At 54.5% G+C, this 22,242-nt stretch overlaps 1 protein-coding gene across 1 annotated transcript; it reads left to right on the forward strand.

The window, feature by feature from the left end:
* The first annotated feature begins 1,812 nt into the window (after nucleotides 1-1,812).
* Nucleotides 1,813-9,319, forward strand: MMP24OS (MMP24 opposite strand). Its single transcript, XM_076056476.1, has 2 exons — nucleotides 1,813-2,272; nucleotides 8,038-9,319. The coding sequence occupies exons 1-2, from the start codon at nucleotides 1,823-1,825 to the stop codon at nucleotides 8,353-8,355; spliced, it is 768 nt and encodes a 255-aa protein (XP_075912591.1). The 5' UTR covers nucleotides 1,813-1,822; the 3' UTR covers nucleotides 8,356-9,319.
* Nucleotides 9,320-22,242: the final 12,923 nt, after the last annotated feature.

Raw genomic sequence — 22,242 nt, forward strand, 5'->3', positions numbered from 1 at the left:
TATGTATGTACGTGCGTGTGTGTGTACGTGTGTGTGTGTGTGTACGTGTGTGTGTGTGTGTACGTGTGTGTGTGTGTACGTGTGTGTGTGTGTATGTACGTGTGTGTGTGTACGTGTGTGTGTGTACGTACGTACGTGTGTGTGTGTACGTACGTGCGTGTGTGTGTGTACGTACGTGCGTGTGTGTGTGTGTGTGTACGTGTGTGTGTGTGTGTGTGTTCGGACGGGTATGTCAGCTCTTCTTGGCGCGTGGAGACGCTGCGTCTGTGACTGACACCGCCACGGTAGGGGGGGTGAGGGACGATGACTTCTGGGGGCAAATGCGTTCATTGTGACAACCCTGCTCTTAACAAGCGACTCGCGAATACACGAACGGAGGGGTGGGTGGGTGGGTGGGGTGGTTTCCGCGGCATCTTCAACCCGGCGGACCAAGGGGTTGGATGGATGGAGGAGGTGGTGGTACAGCCCTCCAGGCCGAGGTCCAGGCTTGAGGCGACCCGGCCCGGGGGTAAAGGCGGGGGTCCCCAACGCCGGCCACCTCTACGGGCCCGGCTCTGACAAGAGGTCTCGCCTGAGGGTCCCCCTCTCTCTCCCTCTCTCCCTCAGGGTGTTGCCCCAGCGTTCGGGTCTTCGGGGGTGTCTCCGGGTTGACGGAACACTGCCTCGGACCCGTTCAGAAGGTCTCGGAGGCTCGTAATTCTTAGCGGGGGCGGGGTGGTTTAGGAAGTTGTGGTGTGTACGTCCCCTCCCCCAGCCCCCCCCCTCCCCCAGCCCCGCTGAGGGGTTCTGGGGTGGTCAACCTCCGGTCGTGTAGGGGTGGGGTGCTGGGGTTTGACCTTGGGTCAAGCCCCAGCAGCAGCAGGCATTGTCAGGGTCGGGATTGAACCCACGACCTCCTGTGTAGACCGGGCGAGGTGGTCAACATCTCATAGCCACCGTGATGATGAGAGAGACAAATACACAACACACAACCTCCTGTGTAGACCGGGCGAGGTAGTTAACATCTCATAGCCACCGTGATGATGAGAGAGACAAATACAAAACTCACGACCTCCTGTAGACCGGGCGAGGTAGTCAACATCTCATAGCCACAGTGATGAGAGAGAGAGAGACGCAGACTCCAAATAAACAGCAGCAGCAGCAGGCATCATCAGGGTCGGTAAGAACCCACGACCTCCTGTAGACCAGGCGAGGTAGTCAACATCTCATAGCCACCGTGATGAGGATGAGAGAGAGAGACACAGACTCCAAATCTACAGCAGCAGGCATCATCAGGGTCGGGATTGAACCCACGACCTCCTGACGCAGGCTTTAACAAACGCCAAGGCGTGTGGGTGGGTGTGTGGGTGGGTGTGTGGGTGTGTGTGTGGGTGTGGGGGTGGGTGTTGGTGTGTGTGTGTGTGTGGGTGTGTGTGTGTGTTTGTGTGGGTGTGTGTGGGTGGGTGGGTGTGGGTGTGTGGATGTGTGTGGATGTGTGTGGATGTGTGTGGATGTGTGTGGATGTGTGTGGATGTGTGTGGGTGTGTGTGGGTGTGTGTGTGTGGGTGTGTGTGTGTGGGTGTGTGTGTGTGGGTGTGTGTGTGGGGATGTGTGTGGGTGTGTGGGTGGGTGTTGGTGTGTGTGGGTGTTGGTGTGTGTGGGTGTTGGTGTGTGTGGGTGTTGGTGTGTGTGGGTGTTGGTGTGTGTGGGTGTTGGTGTGTGTGGGTGTTGGTGTGTGTGGGTGTTGGTGTGTGTGGGTGTGTGTGGTCTAGAAGTATCCAGCAGTAGTCCAATGCCTCCTTGCGCAATGATGATGGTTTTGTTGATGATGACATTGACGACGATGACATTGACGACGATGACGACGATGATGACGATGATGACGACGATGACGACGATGATGACGATGATGACATTGACGACGATGATGACGATGATGATGACGATGATGACGACGATGACGACGATGATGACGATGATGACGATGATGACGACGATGACGACGATGATGACGATGATGACGATGATGACGACGATGATGACGATGATGACATTGACGACGATGACGACGATGATGACGATGATGACATTGATGATGACGACGGCATTTCCCCCCATCGCCCGCGGTCAGGACGAGAAATACGAGCACCTGGCGAGGGAGGAGGTGGCGAGGGTGGAGGGGGCCCTGGCGGAGGCCCAGGCCTGGCTTAACGACGCCATGAACCAGCAGGCCAAGCGCAGCCTGCACCAGCAGCCCGCAGTCACCGTCGCCGAGATCCACAGCAAGCGCAAGGTGGGGAGGTGCAGCCAAAGCTGGTCGCCGTCTCACTCACACTCACTCATCTCTCATCTCTCACTCACTAACACTCACTCACTCACACTCACACACTCACTCACTCTACTCACTCACACTCTCTCACTCACTCACTCTCACTCACACACTCACTCACACTCACTCACTCACACTCTCACACTCACTCACTCATCTCTCACTCACACACTCACTCACACTCACTCACACTCACTCACACTCACTCACTCATCTCTCACTCACACACTCACACACTCACACTCTCTCACTCACACTCACTCACACTCACCCCTCTCACTCACTCACTCACCCCTCTCACTCACTTACTCACACACTCCACTCACTCTCACACACTCACTCACCCTACTCACTCTCACTCACCCTACTCACTCTCACTCACTCACCCTCTCACACACTCACTCACACACTCACTCACACACTCACTCACACTCACTCACACTCACTCACACTCACTCACCCTCTCACTCTCTCACTCACACTCACTCACTCACCCTCTCACTCACACACTCACTCACACACTCACTCACACTCACTCACTCACACTCACTCACCCTCTCACTCACACTCACTCTCTCTCACTCACTCACCCTCTCACTCACCTCACTCACCCCTCTCACTCACTCACTCACCTCTCACTCACTCACCCTCTCACTCACTCACTCACCCCTCTCACTCACTCACCTCTCACTCACTCACTCACACTCACCTCTCACACTCACTCACTCTCACTCACCTCTCACTCACTCACTCACTCTCACTCCACTCACTCCACTCACTCACTCACTCACCCCTCTCACTCACTCACTCACCCCTCTCACTCACACTCACTCACTCACACTCGCCCTACTCACACTCACTCCACCACTCACCCTCTCACTCACTCACCCTCTCACTCACTCACCCTCTCACTCACTCACTCACCCCTCTCACTCACTCACCTCTCACTCACTCACACTCACCTCTCACACTCACTCACTCTCACTCACCTCTCACTCACTCACTCACTCTCACTCCACTCACTCCACTCACTCACTCACTCACCCCTCTCACTCACTCACTCACCCCTCTCACTCACACTCACTCACTCACACTCGCCCTACTCACTCACACTCACTCACACTCACTCACTCACCCTCTCACTCACACTCACTCACTCAATCACTCACACTCACTCTCACACACACTCACACTCACACACCTCACTCACTCACTCACCCTCTCACTCACACACTCTCTCACTCACACTCAATCACACTCACTCACCCTCTCACTCACTCCACTCACTCACTCCACTCACTCACACCACCCACTCACTCTCACTCACTCACCTCTCACTCACTCCACTCACTCACACTCACCCCTCACTCACTCACTCTCCCTCTCACTCACTCACTCACCCTCTCACTCACTCACCCTCTCACTCACTCACCCTCTCACTCACTCTCCACTCACTTACTCACACCTCCACTCACACACCCCTCTCACTCACCCCTCTCACTCACTCACTCACCCCTCTCACTCACCCCTCTCACTCACCCTCACTCACTCACTCTCACTCACACCACTCACTCTCACTCACACCACTCTCTCACTCACTCACCCCTCTCACTCACCCCTCTCACTCACTCACCACACTCACTCACCCTCTCACTCACTCACCCCCTCTCACTCCCCTCTCACTCACTCACCCTCTCACTCACTCACCCTCTCACTCACTCACCCCTCTCACTCACCCTCTCACTCACTCACCCTCTCACTCACTCACTCTCTCACTCACTCACCCCTCTCACTCACCCCTCTCACTCACCTCTCTCACCCTCTCACTCACTCACACTCACCCTCTCACTCACTCACTCCACTCACTCACATTCACTCACACACCTCACTCACTCACCCCTCTCACTCACTCTACTCACCCACTCACACCCCTCTCACTCACTCACACTCTCACTCACTCACCCCTCTCACTCACCCCTCTCACTCACTCACTCACCCTCTCACTCACTCTCACTCACACTCTCACTCACACTCACTCACACTCACTCACTCACACTCACTCACTCACACTCCTCTCACTCACCCTCTCACTCACTCTCACTCACACTCTCACTCACACTCACTGACACTCACACACTCACACACCTCTCTCACTCACTCACCCTCTCACTCACACACTCTCTCACTCACACTCAATCACACTCACTCACCCTCTCACTCACTCCACTCACACTCACCCACTCACTCTCACTCACTCACCTCTCTCACTCACTCCACTCACTCACACTCACCCTCTCACTCACTCACTCTCCCTCTCACTCACTCACTCACCCCTCTCACTCACTCACTCACCCTCTCACTCACTCACCCTCTCACTCACTCTCACTCACTCACTCACTCACCCCTCTCACTCACTCACTCACCCCTCTCACTCACTCACTCACCCCTCTCACTCACTCACTCACCCCTCTCACTCACCCTCTCACTCACCCTCACTCACTCACTCTCACTCACACCACTCACTCTCACTCACACCACTCTCTCACTCACTCACTCACCCCTCTCACTCACCCCTCTCACTCACTCACTCACACTCACTCACCCTCTCACTCACTCACCCCTCTCACTCACTCACTCACCCCTCTCACTCACCCTCTCACTCACCCCTCTCACTCACCCTCACTCACTCACTCTCACTCACACCACTCTCTCACTCACTCACCCCTCTCACTCACCCCTCTCACTCACTCACTCACACTCACTCCACCCTCTCACTCACTCACCCCTCTCACTCACTCACTCACACTCTCACTCACTCACCCTCTCACTCACTCACCCTCTCACTCACTCACTCTCTCACCCCTCTCACTCACCCCTCTCACTCACTCACACTCACTCACTCACACTCACTCACACACTCACTCCACTCACTCACCCTCTCACTCACTCACCCCTCTCACTCACTCACACTCACTCTCTCACCCTCTCACTCACTCACACTCACCCTCTCACTCACTCACTCACCTCTCACTCACTCACTCACCTCTCACTCACTCACTCACCCTCTCACTCACTCACCCTCTCACTCCTCTCACTCACCCTCTCACTCACTCACCTCTCACTCACTCACCCTCTCACTCACCCTCTCACTCACTCACTCCTCTCACTCACTCACCCTCTCACTCTCACTCACCTCTCACTCACTCACCCTCTCACTCACTCCACTCTCACTCACTCACACTCACCCTCACTCACCCTCTCACTCACTCACACTCACACTCACTCACTCACCCCTCTCACTCACTCACCCTCTCACTCACTCTCTCACTCTCACTCACACACACTCACCCTCTCACTCACCCTCACTCACTCACCCCTCTCACTCACTCACTCACCCTCTCGCTCACTCCTCTCACTCCACTGACTCACCCCTCTCACTCACTCACCACTCTCACTCACTCCTCACTCACCCCTCTCACTCACCCCTCACACTCACTCACACTCACCCTCTCACTCACTCACTCTACTCACTCACTCACACTCCTCTCACCCCTCACTCACTCACCCCTCTCAGCCCTCTCACTCACTCACCCCTCTCACTCACTCACCCCTCTCACTCACCCCTCTCACTCACCCCTCTCACTCACCCCTCTCACTCACTCACCCCTCTCACTACACTCACTCACTCCTCTCACTCACTCACCCCTCTCACTCACCCTCTCACTCACTCCACTCACCCCTCTCACTCACCCCCCCTTCTGCCCCCCCCCTTTAAGTCACCCCCCTCTACCACTCACCACCCCCCCCTCTCACCCCCCCCCACTCACTCACTCCACCTCTCACTCAATCACCCCCCCTCTCACCCCCCCTCTCACTCACTCCACCTCTCACCCCCCCCCCTCTCACTCACCCCCTCTCGCTCACCCCTCTCACTCATTCACTCACCCCTCTCACTCACCCCCCTCTCACTCCTCTCACTCACCCCTCTCACTCACCCCTCTCACTCACCCCCCTCTCACCCCCCCTCGCACTCACCACCCCCCCTCTCACTCACCCCTCACTCACCCCTCTCACTCACTCACCCCTCTCACTCACCCCTCTCACTCACCCCTCTCACTCACCCCTCACTCACTCACCCCTCTCACTCACCCCTCTCACTCACCCCTCTCACTCACCCCTCTCACTCACCCCTCACTCACTCACCCCTCTCACTCACCCCTCTCACTCACCCCTCTCACTCACCCCTCTCACTCACTCACCCCTCTCACTCACTCACCCCTCTCACTCACCCCTCTCACTCACCCCTCTCACTCACCCCTCACTCACTCACCCCTCTCACTCACCCCTCTCACTCACCCCTCTCTTGCTCACTCGCCCCTCTCACTCACCCCTCTCACTCACCCCTCTCACTCACCCCCTCTCACTCACCCCCCTCTCACTCACTCACCCCCCTCTCGCTCACTCACCCCCCTCTTGCTCACTCACCCCGCTCACTCACCCCTCTCACTCACCCCTCTCACTCACCCCTCTCACTCACCCCTCTCTTGCTCACTCACCCCCCTCTTGCTCACTCACCCCGCTCACTCACCCCTCTCACTCACCCCTCTCACTCACCCCTCTCACTCACCCCTCTCACTCACCCCTCTCACTCACCCCTCTCACTCACCCCCCTCTTGCTCACTCACCCCTCTCACTCACCCCTCTCACTCACCCCTCTCACTCACCCCCCTCTCGCTCACTCACCCCCCTCTTGCTCACTCACCCCGCTCACTCACCCCTCTCACTCACCCCTCTCACTCACCCCTCTCACTCACCCCTCTCACTCACCCCTCTCACTCACCCCCCTCTTGCTCACTCACCCCCTCTCACTCACCCCCACTCACTCACCCCTCTCACTCACTCACCCCTCTCACTCACCCCTCTCACTCACCCCTCTCACTCACTCACCCCCCTCTTGCTCACTCACCCCGCTCACTCACCCCTCTCACTCACTCACCCCTCTCACTCACCCCTCTCACTCACCCCTCTCACTCAATCACCCCTCTCACTCACCCCTCTCACTCACCCCTCTCACTCACCCCTCTCACTCACCCCTCTCACTCACCCCTCTCACTCACTCACCCCCCTCTTGCTCACTCACCCCCTCTCACTCACCCCTCTCACTCACTCACCCCTCTCACTCACCCCTCTCACTCACCCCTCTCACTCACCCCCCTCTTGCTCACTCACCCCTCTCACTCACTCCTCTCACTCACCCCTCTCACTCACCCCTCTCACTCACTCACCCCCCTCTTGCTCACTCACCCCGCTCACTCACCCCTCTCACTCACCCCTCTCACTCACCCCTCTCACTCAATCACCCCTCTCACTCAATCACCCCTCTCACTCACCCCTCTCACTCACCCCTCTCACTCACTCACCCCCCTCTTGCTCACTCACCCCTCTCACTCACCCCTCTCACTCACCCCCCTCTTGCTCACTCACCCCCTCTCACTCACCCCTCTCACTCACTCACCCCTCTCACTCACTCACCCCCCTCTTGCTCACTCACCCCGCTCACTCACCCCTCTCACTCACCCCTCTCACTCACCCCTCTCACTCAATCACCCCTCTCACTCACCCCTCTCACTCACCCCTCTCACTCACCCCTCTCACTCACCCCCCCCTCTCACCCTTCTCACTCACCCCCCCTCTCACCCCCCCCTCTCACCCCCCCCCCCCCCCCCCAGGAGCTGGAGTCTGCCTGCAAGCCGGTGGTCACAAAGCCCAAGCCCAAACCCGAGCCCGAGGCGCCCCCCAAGGCCGAGACATCGACGCCGCCTCCTCAGCCTCAGACTCAGCCTCAGGCTCAGCCTCAGGCGTCGAACCCCGAGCAGAACGGCCCGGCCAACGGCCACGAGGCCAGTGGGGGGCAGCAGCAGCAGCAGGGAGGGGGGGGGGCCAAGGGCAAGGCACCGCCCGGGCAGGCGGGCGCTGAGGGCAGCTCCCCGGGCCAGCCGCACAACGGGGAGACTCGGGGCCCGGCCACACGCATGGATCTTGACTGATTTGTGATAAAGCCGGGTTGTGGGGGGGGGGGCAAGGGGGGGCAGGGGGGGGGTCGCCTTCACCTCCTCCCACCCACCACCTCCCCACCACCCCACCAGCCCCCCACCATCCTCACACCTCTCTCGCCCATCCCCTCCCCTCATCGCCCACCGTTCGTTGGCCGCTCGCCCACCCAAGCCCGCTCGCCCACCCGCTCACCCACCCACCCGCTCGCCCACCTGCTCACCCACCCACCCGCTCACCCACCCACTCACCCACCTACCCACTCACCCACCCACCCACTCGCCCACTCACCCGCTCACCCACTCGCCCACCCGCCCACTCACCCACCCACCCACTCACCCACCCACCCACTCACCCACCCACCCACTCGCCCACTCACCCGCTCACCCACCCACTTGCTCGCCCACCCACTCACCCACCCGCTCGCCCATCCGCCCACTTGCCCACCCACCCGCCCACTCACTCGCCCACCCACTCGCTGACCCACCCGCCCACCCACTCGCCCACCCACTCGCTGACCCACCCACTCGCCCACCCACCCACTCGCCCGCCCACCCACGCACGAGTGAGATTCCCGCTCGCCTGCCACCAGACACCGCTGACGGTGACCCGAGACGGTCCTGGGCCCCCCCCCCCCCCCCCCCCCCCCCTCCGGTCTCCTCCGGCACAGCGGCCGGCCACCTGCAGCTGGAACATCCCCGGCACTGAGGGAGACAAAGACGGCCGGGCGGGGGTGGACGGTAGTTGCCGTAGTGGTCGTCCGCGGGGCTTGGGGAGTGTTGAGGTGGGAGGCCTCGTGGGAGTTGACCAGGCCCGAGGTTTGGCTGGGTGGGTGGTGGTGGTGGTGGTGAGGGAGGCGTGGGTGGTAGTGGTGGGTGGTAGTGGTGGGTGGTAGTGGTGGGTGGTAGTGGTGGGTGGTAGTGGTGATGGTGGTGAGGGAGGCGTGGGTGGTAGTGGTGGGTGGTAGTGGTGGTGGTGGGTGGGTGGTGTGGGAGGTAGTGGTGGCTGGGTGGTGGTGGTGAGGGAGGCGTGGGTGGTAGTGGTGGGTGGTAGTGGTGGGTGGTGAGGGAGGCGTGGGTGGTAGTGGTGGGTGGTTGGGTGGTAGTGGTGGGTGGTGAGGGAGGCGTGGGTGGTAGTGGTGGGGGTGGTAGTGGTGGCTGGGTGGGTGGTTGGGGAGTGGTGGGTGGTGGGGGAGACGTGGGTGGTAGTGGTGGGTGGTGAGGGAGGCGTGGGTGGTAGTGGTGGTGGTGAGGGAGGCGTGGGTGGTAGTGGTGGCTGGTAGTGGTGGGTGGTAGTGGTGGGCTGGTAGTGGTGGGCGGTAGTGGTGGGCGGTAGTGGTGGGCGGTAGTGGTGGGCGGTAGTGGTGGGCGGTAGTGGTGGGCGGTAGTGGTGGGCGGTAGTGGTGGTGGTGTGGAGACGTGTGGCGTCGCGTTCACGCAGCGGCTGATTTTGAGAACCGAATAGAAAAAATCCTCCCCAATATTTCCACCCCCATTCCGACGTTCCCCTCCCGTGTGACTTCACCGGTCACCGGTGTTCGTGCCCCCCACTCCCCCCACCAACCCCCCACCCCCACCCACCCACCCCCCCCCCCCCGGCCCCCTGCTCTTTGTGCCCCGAACTAAATAGAAAACGAGAGAGCGAAAGAAAACCTTAAAAAAAAATGATGATTATTAATTGCTACGGACAGAAATGTTGTTGTTGTGTAAAGCGACGTGAACGTCTCTCCTCTCTCCTCTCTCTCGTCTCCTCTCTCTGTCTCCTCTCTCTGTCTCCTCTCTCTGTCTCCCCTCTCTCCTCTCGTCTCCTCTCTCTATCTCTGTTCTCGTCTCCTCTCTCTATCTCTGTTCTCTCTCTCCTCTCTCTCTGTTCTCTCTCCTCTCTCCTCTCTCTATCTCTGTTCTCTCCTCTCTCTCCTCTCTGTTCCCTCTCTCGTCTCTCTCCTCTCTCTCCTCCTCTCCTCTCTCTCTGTTCCCTCTCTCTCCTCTCTCTCCCCTCTCTCTCTCCTCTCCCCTCTCTCTCTGTTCCCTCTCTCTCCTCTCTCTCCCCTCTCTCTCTCCTCTCCCCTCTCTCTCTGTTCCCTCTCTCTCTCCTCTCTCTCCCCTCTCTCTCTGTTCCCTCTCTCTCTCTCCCCTTTCTCTCTCTCTCTGTTATCTCTCTCTCTCTCTCTGTTCTCTCTCTCGTCCCTCTCCTCTCTCTCTCGTCTCTCTCCTCTCTCAACCTTCCTACCTGAGGGTTGTTTTCTATTGTTTTGAAACTCTCCATTGGCGTCTCGCTCGGCTCCTCGCCCGCTCGCGGGTTCAGTGCGGTCACGTTACAACATCTTGGGACTCGCTCGCTCACACTATCACACTCACACTCACTATCACACTCACTATCACACTCACTATCACACTCACACTCACTATCACTATCACACACTCGCTCGCTCACACTATCACACTCGCACACTTTCAATATCACACTCACTCTCACTATCACACTCACTATCACACTCACTATCACACTCACTCACTTTCAATATCACACTCACTCTCACTATCACACTCACTATCACACTCACTATCACACTCACACACTTTCAATATCACACTCACTCTCACTATCACACTCACACACTTTCAATATCACACTCACTCTCACTATCACACTCACACACTTTCAATATCACACTCACTTTCACTATCACACTCACACACTTTCAATATCACACTCACTTTCACTATCACACTCACACACTTTCAATATCACACTCACTCTCACTATCACACTCACTATCACACTCACTCTCACTATCACACTCACTTTCACTATCACACTCACTCACTTTCAATATCACACTCGCTCACACTCGCTCACACTCACTATCACACTCACTATCACACTCACTATCACACTCACACTCGCTCACACTCGCTATCACTATCACACTCACTATCACACTCGATCTCTATCACACTCACTATCACACTCAGTATCACACACTCGCTCGCTCGCTCACACTATCACACTCACACACTTTCAATATCACACTCACTCTCACTATCACACTCACTCTCACTATCACACTCACTTTCACTATCACACTCACTCACTTTCAATATCACACTCGCTCACACTCGCTCACACTCACTATCACACTCACTATCACACTCACTATCACACTCACTCTCACTATCACACTCACTTTCACTATCACACTCACTCACTTTCAATATCGCACTCGCTCACACTCGCTCACACTCACTATCACACTCACTATCACACTCGCTCACACTCGCTATCACTATCACACTCACTATCACACTCGATCTCTATCACACTCACTATCACACTCAGTATCACACACTCGCTCGCTCGCTCACACTATCACACTCACTATCACACTCACTCTCACTCGCTCACACTCACTATCACGCTCGCTCACACTCACTATCACGCTCGCTCACTCTCAATATCACACTCGCTATCACTATCACACTCGCTCGCACTCACTATCACACTCGCTCACTTTCAATATCACACTCGCTATCACACGCTATCACACTCGCGCTCGCTCGCACTCACTATCACACTCGCTCTCTATCACACTCGCTATCACACGCTCACACTATCACACTCACTCTCTATCACACTCACTATCACACTCGCTCTCTATCACACTCGCTATCACACGCTCACACTATCACACTCACTCTCTATCACACTCACTATCTATCACACTCACTATCACACTCGCTCTCTATCACACTCACTATCACACTCACACTATCACACTCACTCTCTATCACACTCGCTCAGTCTCAATATTACACTCTCTCTCGCTCACACTCACTATCACACTCTCTCTCGCTCACACTCACTATCACACTCACTCTCGCTCACACTCGCTATCACTCGCTCACTCTCTCTCGCTCACACTCGCTATCACTCTCACTCGCTCACACTCGCTCACTCGCTCTCTCCCTCGCTCACACTCTCGCTCACACTATTACTCGCTCACTCATTCGCTCACTCTCTCACTCTCTCTCTCACACTCGCTCACTCGCTCACACTCTCGATCACTCGCTCACACTCTCGCTCACTCGCTCACACTCTCGCTCACACTCACTATCACTCGCTCACACTCTCGTTCACACTATTACTCGCTCACTCATTCGCTCACTCACTCACTCTCGCTCACACTCACTATCACTCGCTCGCGCTCTCACTTGCTCGCTCACACTCACTATCGCTCACTCGCTCACTCGGTCACGCTTGCTATCACTCTCTCGCTCACACTTACTATCACTCTCTCGCTCACACTTACTATCACTCTCTCGCTCACACTTACTATCGCTCACACTTACTATCACTCTCTCGCTCACACTTACTATCACTCGCTCGCTCACACTTACTATCACTCGCTCGCTCACTCGGTCACGCTTGCTATCACTCTCTCGCTCACACTTACTATCACTCGCTCGCTCACTCACTCGGTCACACTTACTATCACTCTCTCGCTCACACTTACTATCACTCGCTCGCTCACTCACTCGGTCACACTTACTATCACTCTCTCGCTCACACTTACTATCACTCGCTCGCTCACACTCACTATCGCTCACTCGCTCACTCACTCGGTCACGCTTACTATCACTCTCTCGCTCACACTTACTATCACTCTCTCGCTCACACTTACTATCGCTCGCTCACTCTCTCTCGCTCGCACTCACTATCGCTCTCCCAAACGATCCCCTCTCCTCATCCACCTCCTAGCGCTCTCATCTCTCATCTTCTCCCTCCTCCGTTATCTCCCTCCCCCCTCCCTGCATTCACCACTAAATACACAACAGCAACAGCCACAACAAACAACAACAAACAACAACAACATTGAGTGTCCTGGAAATGAGATCGACAACAAAGCAACTTGGCAAAAACCTTCAAACGACAACCTTCCAACAATTTCAACAACAACAACAATAGCCATCACGCGCGCGTACACATACGCGCACACGCGCTTACACACACACACGCACGCACTTAGACATGCTCTTACACACGTACGCACACACTCGCGCGTACACCTACACACGCGCTTACGTACACACGCACGCGCTTACGTACACACGCACGCGCTTACGTACACACGCGTGCACGCGCTTACGTACACACGCTTAGACACAGGCGTGCAGCAGCAGCAGCAGCAGAGTTTGTGTTTCCGTTGAGTTCACTGTTTGACCGCGGAGTATGAAAATAAAGCTGAAGACTTAAAGCGGCGGTGAAGGCTGGTGAGCTGCTTCGGGCTGTTGCCGGCTCGCTACCGCCACGCTCCGGTGATGTGGCGGTGGTGGTGGTTGTGGTGATTGTGGTGGTGGTGATGATGTTTGTGGTGGTGGTGATGGTGGTGGTGATGATTGTGGTGGTGGTGATGGTGGTGGTGATGATGATGTTTGTGGTGGTGGTGGTGGTGGTGATGGTGGTGGTGATGATTGTGGTGGTGGTGGTGATGATTGTGGTGGTGGTCATTGTGGTGATGGTGATGATTGTGGTGAGTGTGGTGGTAGTGGTTGTGATGATGGTGGTGATGACGATGATGATTGTGGTGGTGATGATTGTGTTGGTGGTGATGATGATTGTGGTGTTGGTGATGATTGTGTTGGTGGTCATGATTGTGGTGGTGGTGATTGTGGTGGTGGTGATGATTGTGATGGTGATGATTGTGGTGGTGGTGATGGTGATTGTGGTGATGATTGTGGTGGTGGTGATGGTGATTGTGGTGGTGGTGATGCTTGTGGTGGTGGTGTTGATTGTGGTGGTGATTGTGGTGGTAATTGTGGTGGTGGTGAAGATTGGTGGTGCTGATGATGATTGTGGTGATGGTGTTTGTGGTGGTGGTGATGATGGTGGTGATTGTGGTGGTGGTGGTGATCAGACTGGTTGGGTTCAGTGTTAATCACTGGGGGGCTCACAGAGCCAGACTAAGGCTCCCCCCACAGGGTTCAGTGGTTATCACTGGGGGGCTCACAGAGCCAGACCAAGGCTCCCCCCACAGGGTTCAGTGTTTATCACTGGGGGGCTCACAGAGCCAGACTAAGGCTCCCACAGGGTTCAGTGTTAATCACTGGGGGGCTCAGAGCCAGACTAAAGCTCCCCCAATAGGGTTCAGTGTTAATCACTGGGGGGCTCACAAAGCCAGACTAAGGCTCCCCCACAGGGTTCTGTGTTAATCACTGGGGGGCTCAGAGCCAGACTAAGGCTCCCCCCGCAGGGTTCAGTGTTAATCACTGGGGGGCTCACAGAGCCAGACTAAGGCTCCCTCAATTAGGGTTCAGTGTTAAGCACTGGGGGCTCACAGAGCCAGACTAAGGCTCCCCCCATAGGGTCCAGTGTTAATCACTGGGGGGCTCACAGAACCAGACTAAGGTCCCCCTCACAGGGTTCAGTGTTAATCACTGGGGGGCTCACAGAGCCAGACTAAGGCTCCCACACACCACAGGGTTCAGTGTTAATCACTGGGGGGCTCACAAAGCCAGACTAAGGCTCCCACACACCACAGGGTTCAGTGTTAATCACTGGGGGGCTCACAGAGCCAGACTAAGGCTCCCCCCACAGGGTTCAGTGTTAATCACTGGGGGGCTCACAGCCAGACTAAGGCTCCCCATAGGGTTCAGTGTTATTCACTGGGGGGCTCACAAAGCCGGACTAAGGCTCCCACACACCACAGGGTTCAGTGTTAATCACTGGGGGGCTCACAGAGCCAGACTACGGCTCCCCCCACAGGGTTCAGTGTTAATCACTGGGGGCTCACAGAGCCAGACTAAGGCTCCCCCCAACAGGGTTCAGTGTAAATCACTGGGGGGCTCACAGAGCCAGACTAAGGCTCCCACACACCACAGGGTTCAGTGTTAATCACTGGGGGGCTCACAAAGCCAGACTAAGGCTCCCACACACCACAGGGTTCAGTGTTAATCACTGGGGGGCTCACAGAGCCAGACTAAGGCTCCCCCCACAGGGTTCAGTGTTAATCACTGGGGGGCTCACAGCCAGACTAAGGCTCCCCATAGGGTTCAGTGTTATTCACTGGGGGGCTCACAGAGCCAGAATAAGGCTCCCCCCACAGGGTTCAGTGTTATTCACTGGGGGGCTCACAGAGCCAGACTAAGGCTCCCCACACAGGGTTCAGTGTTAGTCACTGGGGGGCTCACAGAGCCAGACTAAGGCTCCCCCCACAGGGTTCATTGTTGATCACTGGGGGGCTCAGAGAGCCAGACTAAGGCTCCCCCCACAGGGTTCAGTGTTAGTCACTGGGGGGCTCACAGAGCCAGACTAAGGCTCCCCCATAGGGTTCAGTGTTAATCACTGGGGGGCTCACAGAGCCAGACTAAGGCTCCCCCAATAGGGTTCAGTGTTAATCACTGGGGGGCTCACAGAGCCAGACTAAGGCTCCCCCCACAGGGTTCAGTGTTAATCACTGGGGGGCTCACAGAGCCAGACTAAGGCTCCCCCCATAGGGTTCAGTGTTATTCACTGGGGGGCTCACAGAGCCAGACTAAGGCTCTCCCCACAGGGTTCAGTGTTAATCACTGGGGGTTAATCACTGGGTGGCTCACAGAGCCAGACTAAGCCCCCCCCATAGGGTTCAGTGTTATTCACTGGGGGGCTCACAGAGCCAGACTAAGGCTCCCACCCCCCATAGGGTTCAGTGTTAATCACTGGGGGCTCACAGAGTGAGACTAAGGATCCCCCACAGGGTTCAGTGTTAATCACTGGGGGGCTCACAGAGCCAGACTAAGGCTCCCCCCACAGGGTTCAGTGTTAATCACTGGGGGGCTCACAGAGCCAGACTAAGGCTCCCCCCACAGGGTTCAGTGTTAATCACTGGGGGGCTCACAGAGCCAGACTAAGGCTCCCCCCATAGGGTTCAGTGTTAATCACTGGGGGGCTCACAGAGCCAGACTAAGGCTCCCCCCACAGGGTTCAGTGTTAACCACTGGGGGCTCACAGAGCCAGACTAAGGCTCCCACCCACCACAGGGTTCAGTGTTAATCACTGGGGGGCTCACAGAGCCAGACTAAGGCTCCCCCCACAGGGTTCAGTGTAAATCACTGGGAGCTCACAGAGCCAGACTAAGGCTCCCCCCATAGGGTTCAGTGTTAATCACTGGGGGGCTCACAGAGCCAGACTAAGACTCCCCCAATATGGTTCAGTGTTAATCACTGGGGGGCTCACAGAGCCAGACTAAGATTCCCCCACAGGGTTCAGTGTTAATCACTGGGGGGCTCACAGAGCCAGACTAAGGCTCCCCCCACAGAGTTCAGTGTTAATCACTGGGGGGCTCACAGAGCCAGACTAAGGCTCCCCCCACAGGGTTCAGTGTTAATCACTGGGGGGCTCACAGAGCCAGACTAAGGCTCCCCCAATATGGTTCAGTGTTAATCACTGGGGGGCTCACAGAGCCAGACTAAGACTCCCCCCATAGGGTTCAGTGTTAATCACTGGGGGGCTCACAGAGCCAGACTAAGGCTCCCCCACAGGGTTCAGTGTTAATCACTGGGGGGCTCACAGAGCCAGACTAAGGCTCCCCCCACAGGGTTCAGTGTAAATCACTGGGGGGCTCACAGAGCCAGTCTAAGGCTCCCCCCACAGGGTTCAGTGTTAATCACTGGGGGGCTCACAGAGCCAGACAAAGGCTCCCACCCCCCACAGGGTTCAGTGTTAATCACTGGGGGGGCTCACAGATCCAGACTAAGGCTCCCCCCACAGGGTTCAGTGTTAATCACTGGCGGGCTCACAGAGCCAGACTAAGGCTCCCCCCACAGGGTTCAGTGTAAATCACTGGGGGGCTCACAGAGCCAGTCTAAGGCTCCCCCCACAGGGTTCAGTGTTAATCACTGGGGGGCTCACAGAGCCAGACAAAGGCTCCCACCCCCCACAGGGTTCAGTGTTAATCACTGGGGGGGCTCACAGATCCAGACTAAGGCTCCCCCCACAGGGTTCAGTGTTAATCACTGGCGGGCTCACAGAGCCAGACTAAGTCTCCCCCCACAGGGTTCAGTGTTAATCACTGGGGGGCTCACAGAGCCAGTCTAAGGCTCCCCCCACAGGGTTCAGTGTTAATCACTGGGGGGCTCACAGAGCCAAACTAAGGCTCCCACACACCACAGGGTTCAGTGTTAATCACTGGGGGGCTCACAGAGCCAGACTAATGCTCCCACCCACCACGGGGTTCAGTGTTAATCACTGGGGGGCTCACAGAGCCAGACTAATGCTCCCACCCACCACAGGGTTCAGTGTTCACGCAGTGCCCCAGTTCGTCCACCAGAGGGAGGCATTCCAGCGGTGCTTCTGCCTCTCCCGTGGCCGGCCCAACACTTCTCCCAAGCATCAGTGCCTGATTATCGTCCTTGCAAAAGTGTAGCAAATGCGACTTTATCAGTGTGCCTCTAAATTCGAAGCTTTCGTGACTGCAAAGAGAGCCACTCGTCGATTGTCACGTAGAGAGACATTGAATAATAATAATAGAACACGACGTTTTCGATCGCAACGCAAGCAGCCATCATCAGGAAGGAATGAATGAGAGAAAAAACACAAATCCTAGTAAACTTAGATGCATCACAACACGGAGAGCCGGCCAACACAACAGCCAACACTCCCACCTGGTACGGGAGGTCGTGGGTTGTGTATTTGTGTGCGTCTCTCTCTCTCATCATCATCACGGTGGCTATGAGATGTTGACGACCTCGCCGGGTCTACAGGAGGTCGTGGGTTGTGTATTTGTGTGTCTCTCATCATCATCATCACGGTGGCTATGAGATGTTGACTACCTCGCCTGGTATACAGGAGGTCGTGAGTTATGTATTTGTGTCTCTCTCTCATCATCATCATCTGACAGTGGCTATGAGATGTTGACTACCTCGCCTGGTATACAGGAGGTCGTGTGTTGTGTATTTGTGTCTCTCTCTCATAATCATCATCACGGTGGCTATGAGATGTTGACTACCTCGCCCGGTCTACAGGAGGTGGTGGGTTCGATCCCGACCTCTGCTGCTGCTGTAGATTTGGAGTCTGCGTCTCTCATCATCATCACGGTGGCTATGAGATGTTGACTACCTCGCCCGGTCTACAGGTGGTCGTGTGTTGTGTATTTGTGTGTCTCTCTCTCATCATCATCATCACGGTGGCTATGAGATGTTGACTACCTCGCCCGAACTACAGGTGGTCGTGAGTTGTGTATTTGTGTGTCTCTCTCTCATCATCATCATCACGGTGGCTATGAGATGTTGACTACCTCGCTTGGTATACAGGAGGTCGTGAATTGTGTATTAGTGTCTCTCTCTCATCATCATCATCACGATGGCTATGAGATGTTGACTACCTCGCCTGGTCCACAGGAGGTCGTGAGATGTGTATTTGTGTCCCTCTCATCATCATCACGGTGGCTATGAGATGTTGACTACCTCTCCTGGTATACAGGAGGTCGTGGGTTGGGTATTTGTGTCTCTCTCTCATCATCATCATCACGGTGGCTATGAGATGTTGACTACCTCGCCCGGTCTACAGGAGGTCGTGAGTTGTGTGTTTATGTGTCTCTCTCATCATCACCACGGTGGCTATGAGATGTTGACTACCTCGCCCGGTCTACAGGAGGTCGTGTGTTGTGTATTTGTGTCTCTCTCTCTCTCTCATCATCACGGTGGCTATGAGATGTTGACTACCTCGCCCGGTATACAGGAGGTCGTGAGTTGTGTATCTGTGTGTCTCTCTCTCATCATCATCATCATCACGGTGGCCATGAGATGTTGACTACCTCGCCAGGTCTACAGGAGGTCGTGAGTTGTGCATTTGTGTGTCTCTCTCTCTCTCTCTCATCATCACGATGGCTATGAGATGTTGACTACCTCGCCCGGTCTACAGGAGGTCGTGAGTTGTGTATTTGCGAGTCTCTCTCTCATCATCATCACGGTGGCTATGAGATGTTGACTACCTCGCCTGGTATACAGGAGGTCATGTGTTGTGTATTTGTGTGTCTCTCTCTCTCATCATCATCACGGTGGCTATGAGATGTTGACTACCTCGCCTGGTATACAGGAGGTCGTGAGTTGTGTATTTGTGTCTCTCTCTCTCATCATCATCATCACGGTTTAAAAATGTTTAAGCAAATTACATTGGTAGCGACAACCTAAGTGCTTCACGCGAATGTTTGATTTGCCGCTTTAAATCCCGGCTTGCTAATTATGACGACGATATCAGCCACGTGGTTGATGCTACTGACGTCCGTAAATGACGTCACGCACCTAGGAGGGAGGGGGGAGGGGGGGTCAGACATTTGTGACGATGTGTGACGAGGGGGTTGAGAAATGTGACGTCACATCAAAATGAGCAACTTTATAAATAAATAAATATAGACGACACGTTTCTACTTACATTCTTGGTTCTTTGGGTAAAGTCACCACCACGTAGAAGGGAAACAATAAAATAATAAAAAATAAAACAATAAAATTATTGTAAAACAATAAAATTATTATTCTTGGTTCTTTGGGTAAAGTCACCACCACGTAGAAGGGAAACAATAAAATAATAAAAATTTCAAAACAATAAAATTCTCACGACGTTTCGACTGCAACACTGGAAGCAATCATCATCAGGTGTGAAAACCACAGCAAGAACATTTGAAATTTTTGTTTGAAATTTTTGTTCAAATTATCAAATTGCTCTTGCTGTGGTTTTCACACCTGATGATGATTGCTGCTTGTGTTGCAGTCGAAACGTTGTGAGAATTTTATTGTTTTATATATTTTATAATTTTATTGTTTCCCTTCTTACGTGGTGGTGACTTTACCCAAAGAACCAAGAAAAATAATTTTATTGTTTTACAATAATTTTATTGCTTTATATATTTTATTATTTTATTGTTTCCCTATCTACGTGGTGGTGACTTTACCGAAAGAACCAAGAATAACATTTTTATTGTTTTACAATAATTTAATTGTTTTATATTTTTATTATTTTATTGTTTCCCTTCTACGTGGTGGTGACTTTACCGAAAGAACCAAGAATAATAATTTTATTGTTTTACAATAATTTTATTGTTTTATATTTTTATTATTTTATTGTTTCCATATCTACGTGGTGGTGACTTTACCGAAAGAACCAAGAATAACAATTTTATTGTTTTACAATAATTTTATTGCTTTATATTTTTTATTTAATTGTTTCTCTTCTATGTGGTGGTGACTTTACCGAAAGAACCAAGAATATGAATCCCTGCAGTCACGAAAGATTTAAATCAAAATTCGATTTGAAGCGTGTTTTATTTTCAAAATGGAAATATATTTTTTTGGTGGGGGGGAGTGGGCAGAGCCTTGTGACGTCATATTTGAGGGGGGGGGGTGGTCTGACTTTTTGTGACGTCATGTGACGAGGGGGGGAGGGGTCAACATTCGTCCAAAATCGCGTGACGTCATTTATGGACGGCCCCAAAGAACTACACAAGAGCTGAGTGGGGCCCATATACAGTACAATAAAACATTAGTTTATTTTCAATGTGGGTCTCTGTGGGTGATTCTCTATGAATATGGGTCTCTGTGAGTATGGGTCTCTGTGGGTCTCTATGGGTCTCTGTGAGTATGGGTCTCTGTGGGTCTCTGTGGGTCTCTGTGGGTCCCTATGAGTGTGGGTCTCTATGGGTCTCTATGAGTGTGGGTCTCTGTGGGTCTCTATGAGTATGGGTCTCTGTGGGTCTCTATGGGTCTCTGTGGGTATGGGTCTCTGTGGGTCTCTGTGGGTCTCTGTGGGTCCCTATGAGTGTGGGTCTCTGTGGGTCTCTATGAGTGTGGGTCTCTGTGGGTCTCTATGAGTATGGGTCTCTGTGGGTCTCTGTGGGTCTCTGTGGGTCTCTATGAGTGTGGGTCTCTGTGGGTCTCTATGAGTGTGGGTCTCTGTGGGTCTCTATGAGTGTGGGTCTCTGTGGGTCTCTATGAGTGTGGGTCTCTTTGGGTCTCTATGAGTGTGGGTCTCTGTGGGTCTCTATGAGTGTGGGTCTCTGTGGGTCTCTGTGAGTATGGGTCTCTGTGGGTCTCTATGAGTATGGGTCTCTGTGGGTCTCTATGAGTGTGGGTCTCTGTGGGTCTCTGTGAGTGTGAGTCTCTGTGGGTCTCTAATAGTGTGGGTCTCTGTGGGTCTCTATGAGTATGGGTCTCTGTGGGTCTCTGTGGGTCTCTATGAGTATGGGTCTCTGTGGGTCTCTGTGGGTCTCTGTGGGTCTCTGTGGGTCTCTGTGAGTTTGGGTCTCTGTGGGTATCTGTGGGTCTCTATGAATATGGGTCTCTATGGGTCTCTGTGGGTCTCTGTGAGTATGGGTCTCTGTGGGTCTCTGTGGGTCTCTATGAGTATGGGTCTCTGTGGGTCTCTGTGGGTCTCTATGAGTGTGGGTCTCTATGGGTCTCTATGAGTGTGGGTCTTTGTGGGTCTGTGTGGGTCTCAATGAGTGTGGGTCTTTGTGGGTATTTGTGGATCTCTGCGGGTCTCTATGAGTGTGGGTCTCTGTGAGTCTCTATGAGTGTGGGTCTCTGTGGGTCTCTATGAGTGTGGGTCTCTGTGGGTCTCTGTGGGTCTCTATGAGTATGGGTCTTTGTGGGTCTCTGTGGATCTCTGTGAGTGTGGGTCTCTGTGGGTATCTGTGGGTCTCTGTGGGTCTCTATGAGTGTGGGTCTCTGTGGGTCTCTGTGGGTCTCTATGAGTGTGGGTCTCTGTGGGTCTCAATGAGTGTGGGTCTCTGTGGGTCTCTGTGGGTCTCTATGAGTGTGGGTCTCTGTGGGTCTCTATGAGTGTGGGTCTCTGTGGGTCTCAATGAGTGTGGGTCTCTGTGGGTCTCTATGAATATGGGTCTCTGTGGGTCTCTG

This window comes from Petromyzon marinus, chromosome 76 (assembly GCF_048934315.1).
Source record: "Petromyzon marinus isolate PM22_M1 ecotype Great Lakes invasive population chromosome 76, UKy_Petmar_22M1.pri1.0, whole genome shotgun sequence".
In the NCBI taxonomy this organism is placed as follows: domain Eukaryota; kingdom Metazoa; phylum Chordata; class Hyperoartia; order Petromyzontiformes; family Petromyzontidae; genus Petromyzon; species Petromyzon marinus.

Excerpts from the sequence above, each read along its gene's own strand:
- MMP24OS (XM_076056476.1), top strand. The coding sequence starts at position 1,823 with ATGACATTGACGACGATGACGACGATGATGACGATGATGACGACGATG. Across the intron at positions 2,273-8,037 it reads AGATCCACAGCAAGCGCAAG|GAGCTGGAGTCTGCCTGCAA; the intron begins GTGGGGAGGTGC and ends CCCCCCCCCCAG.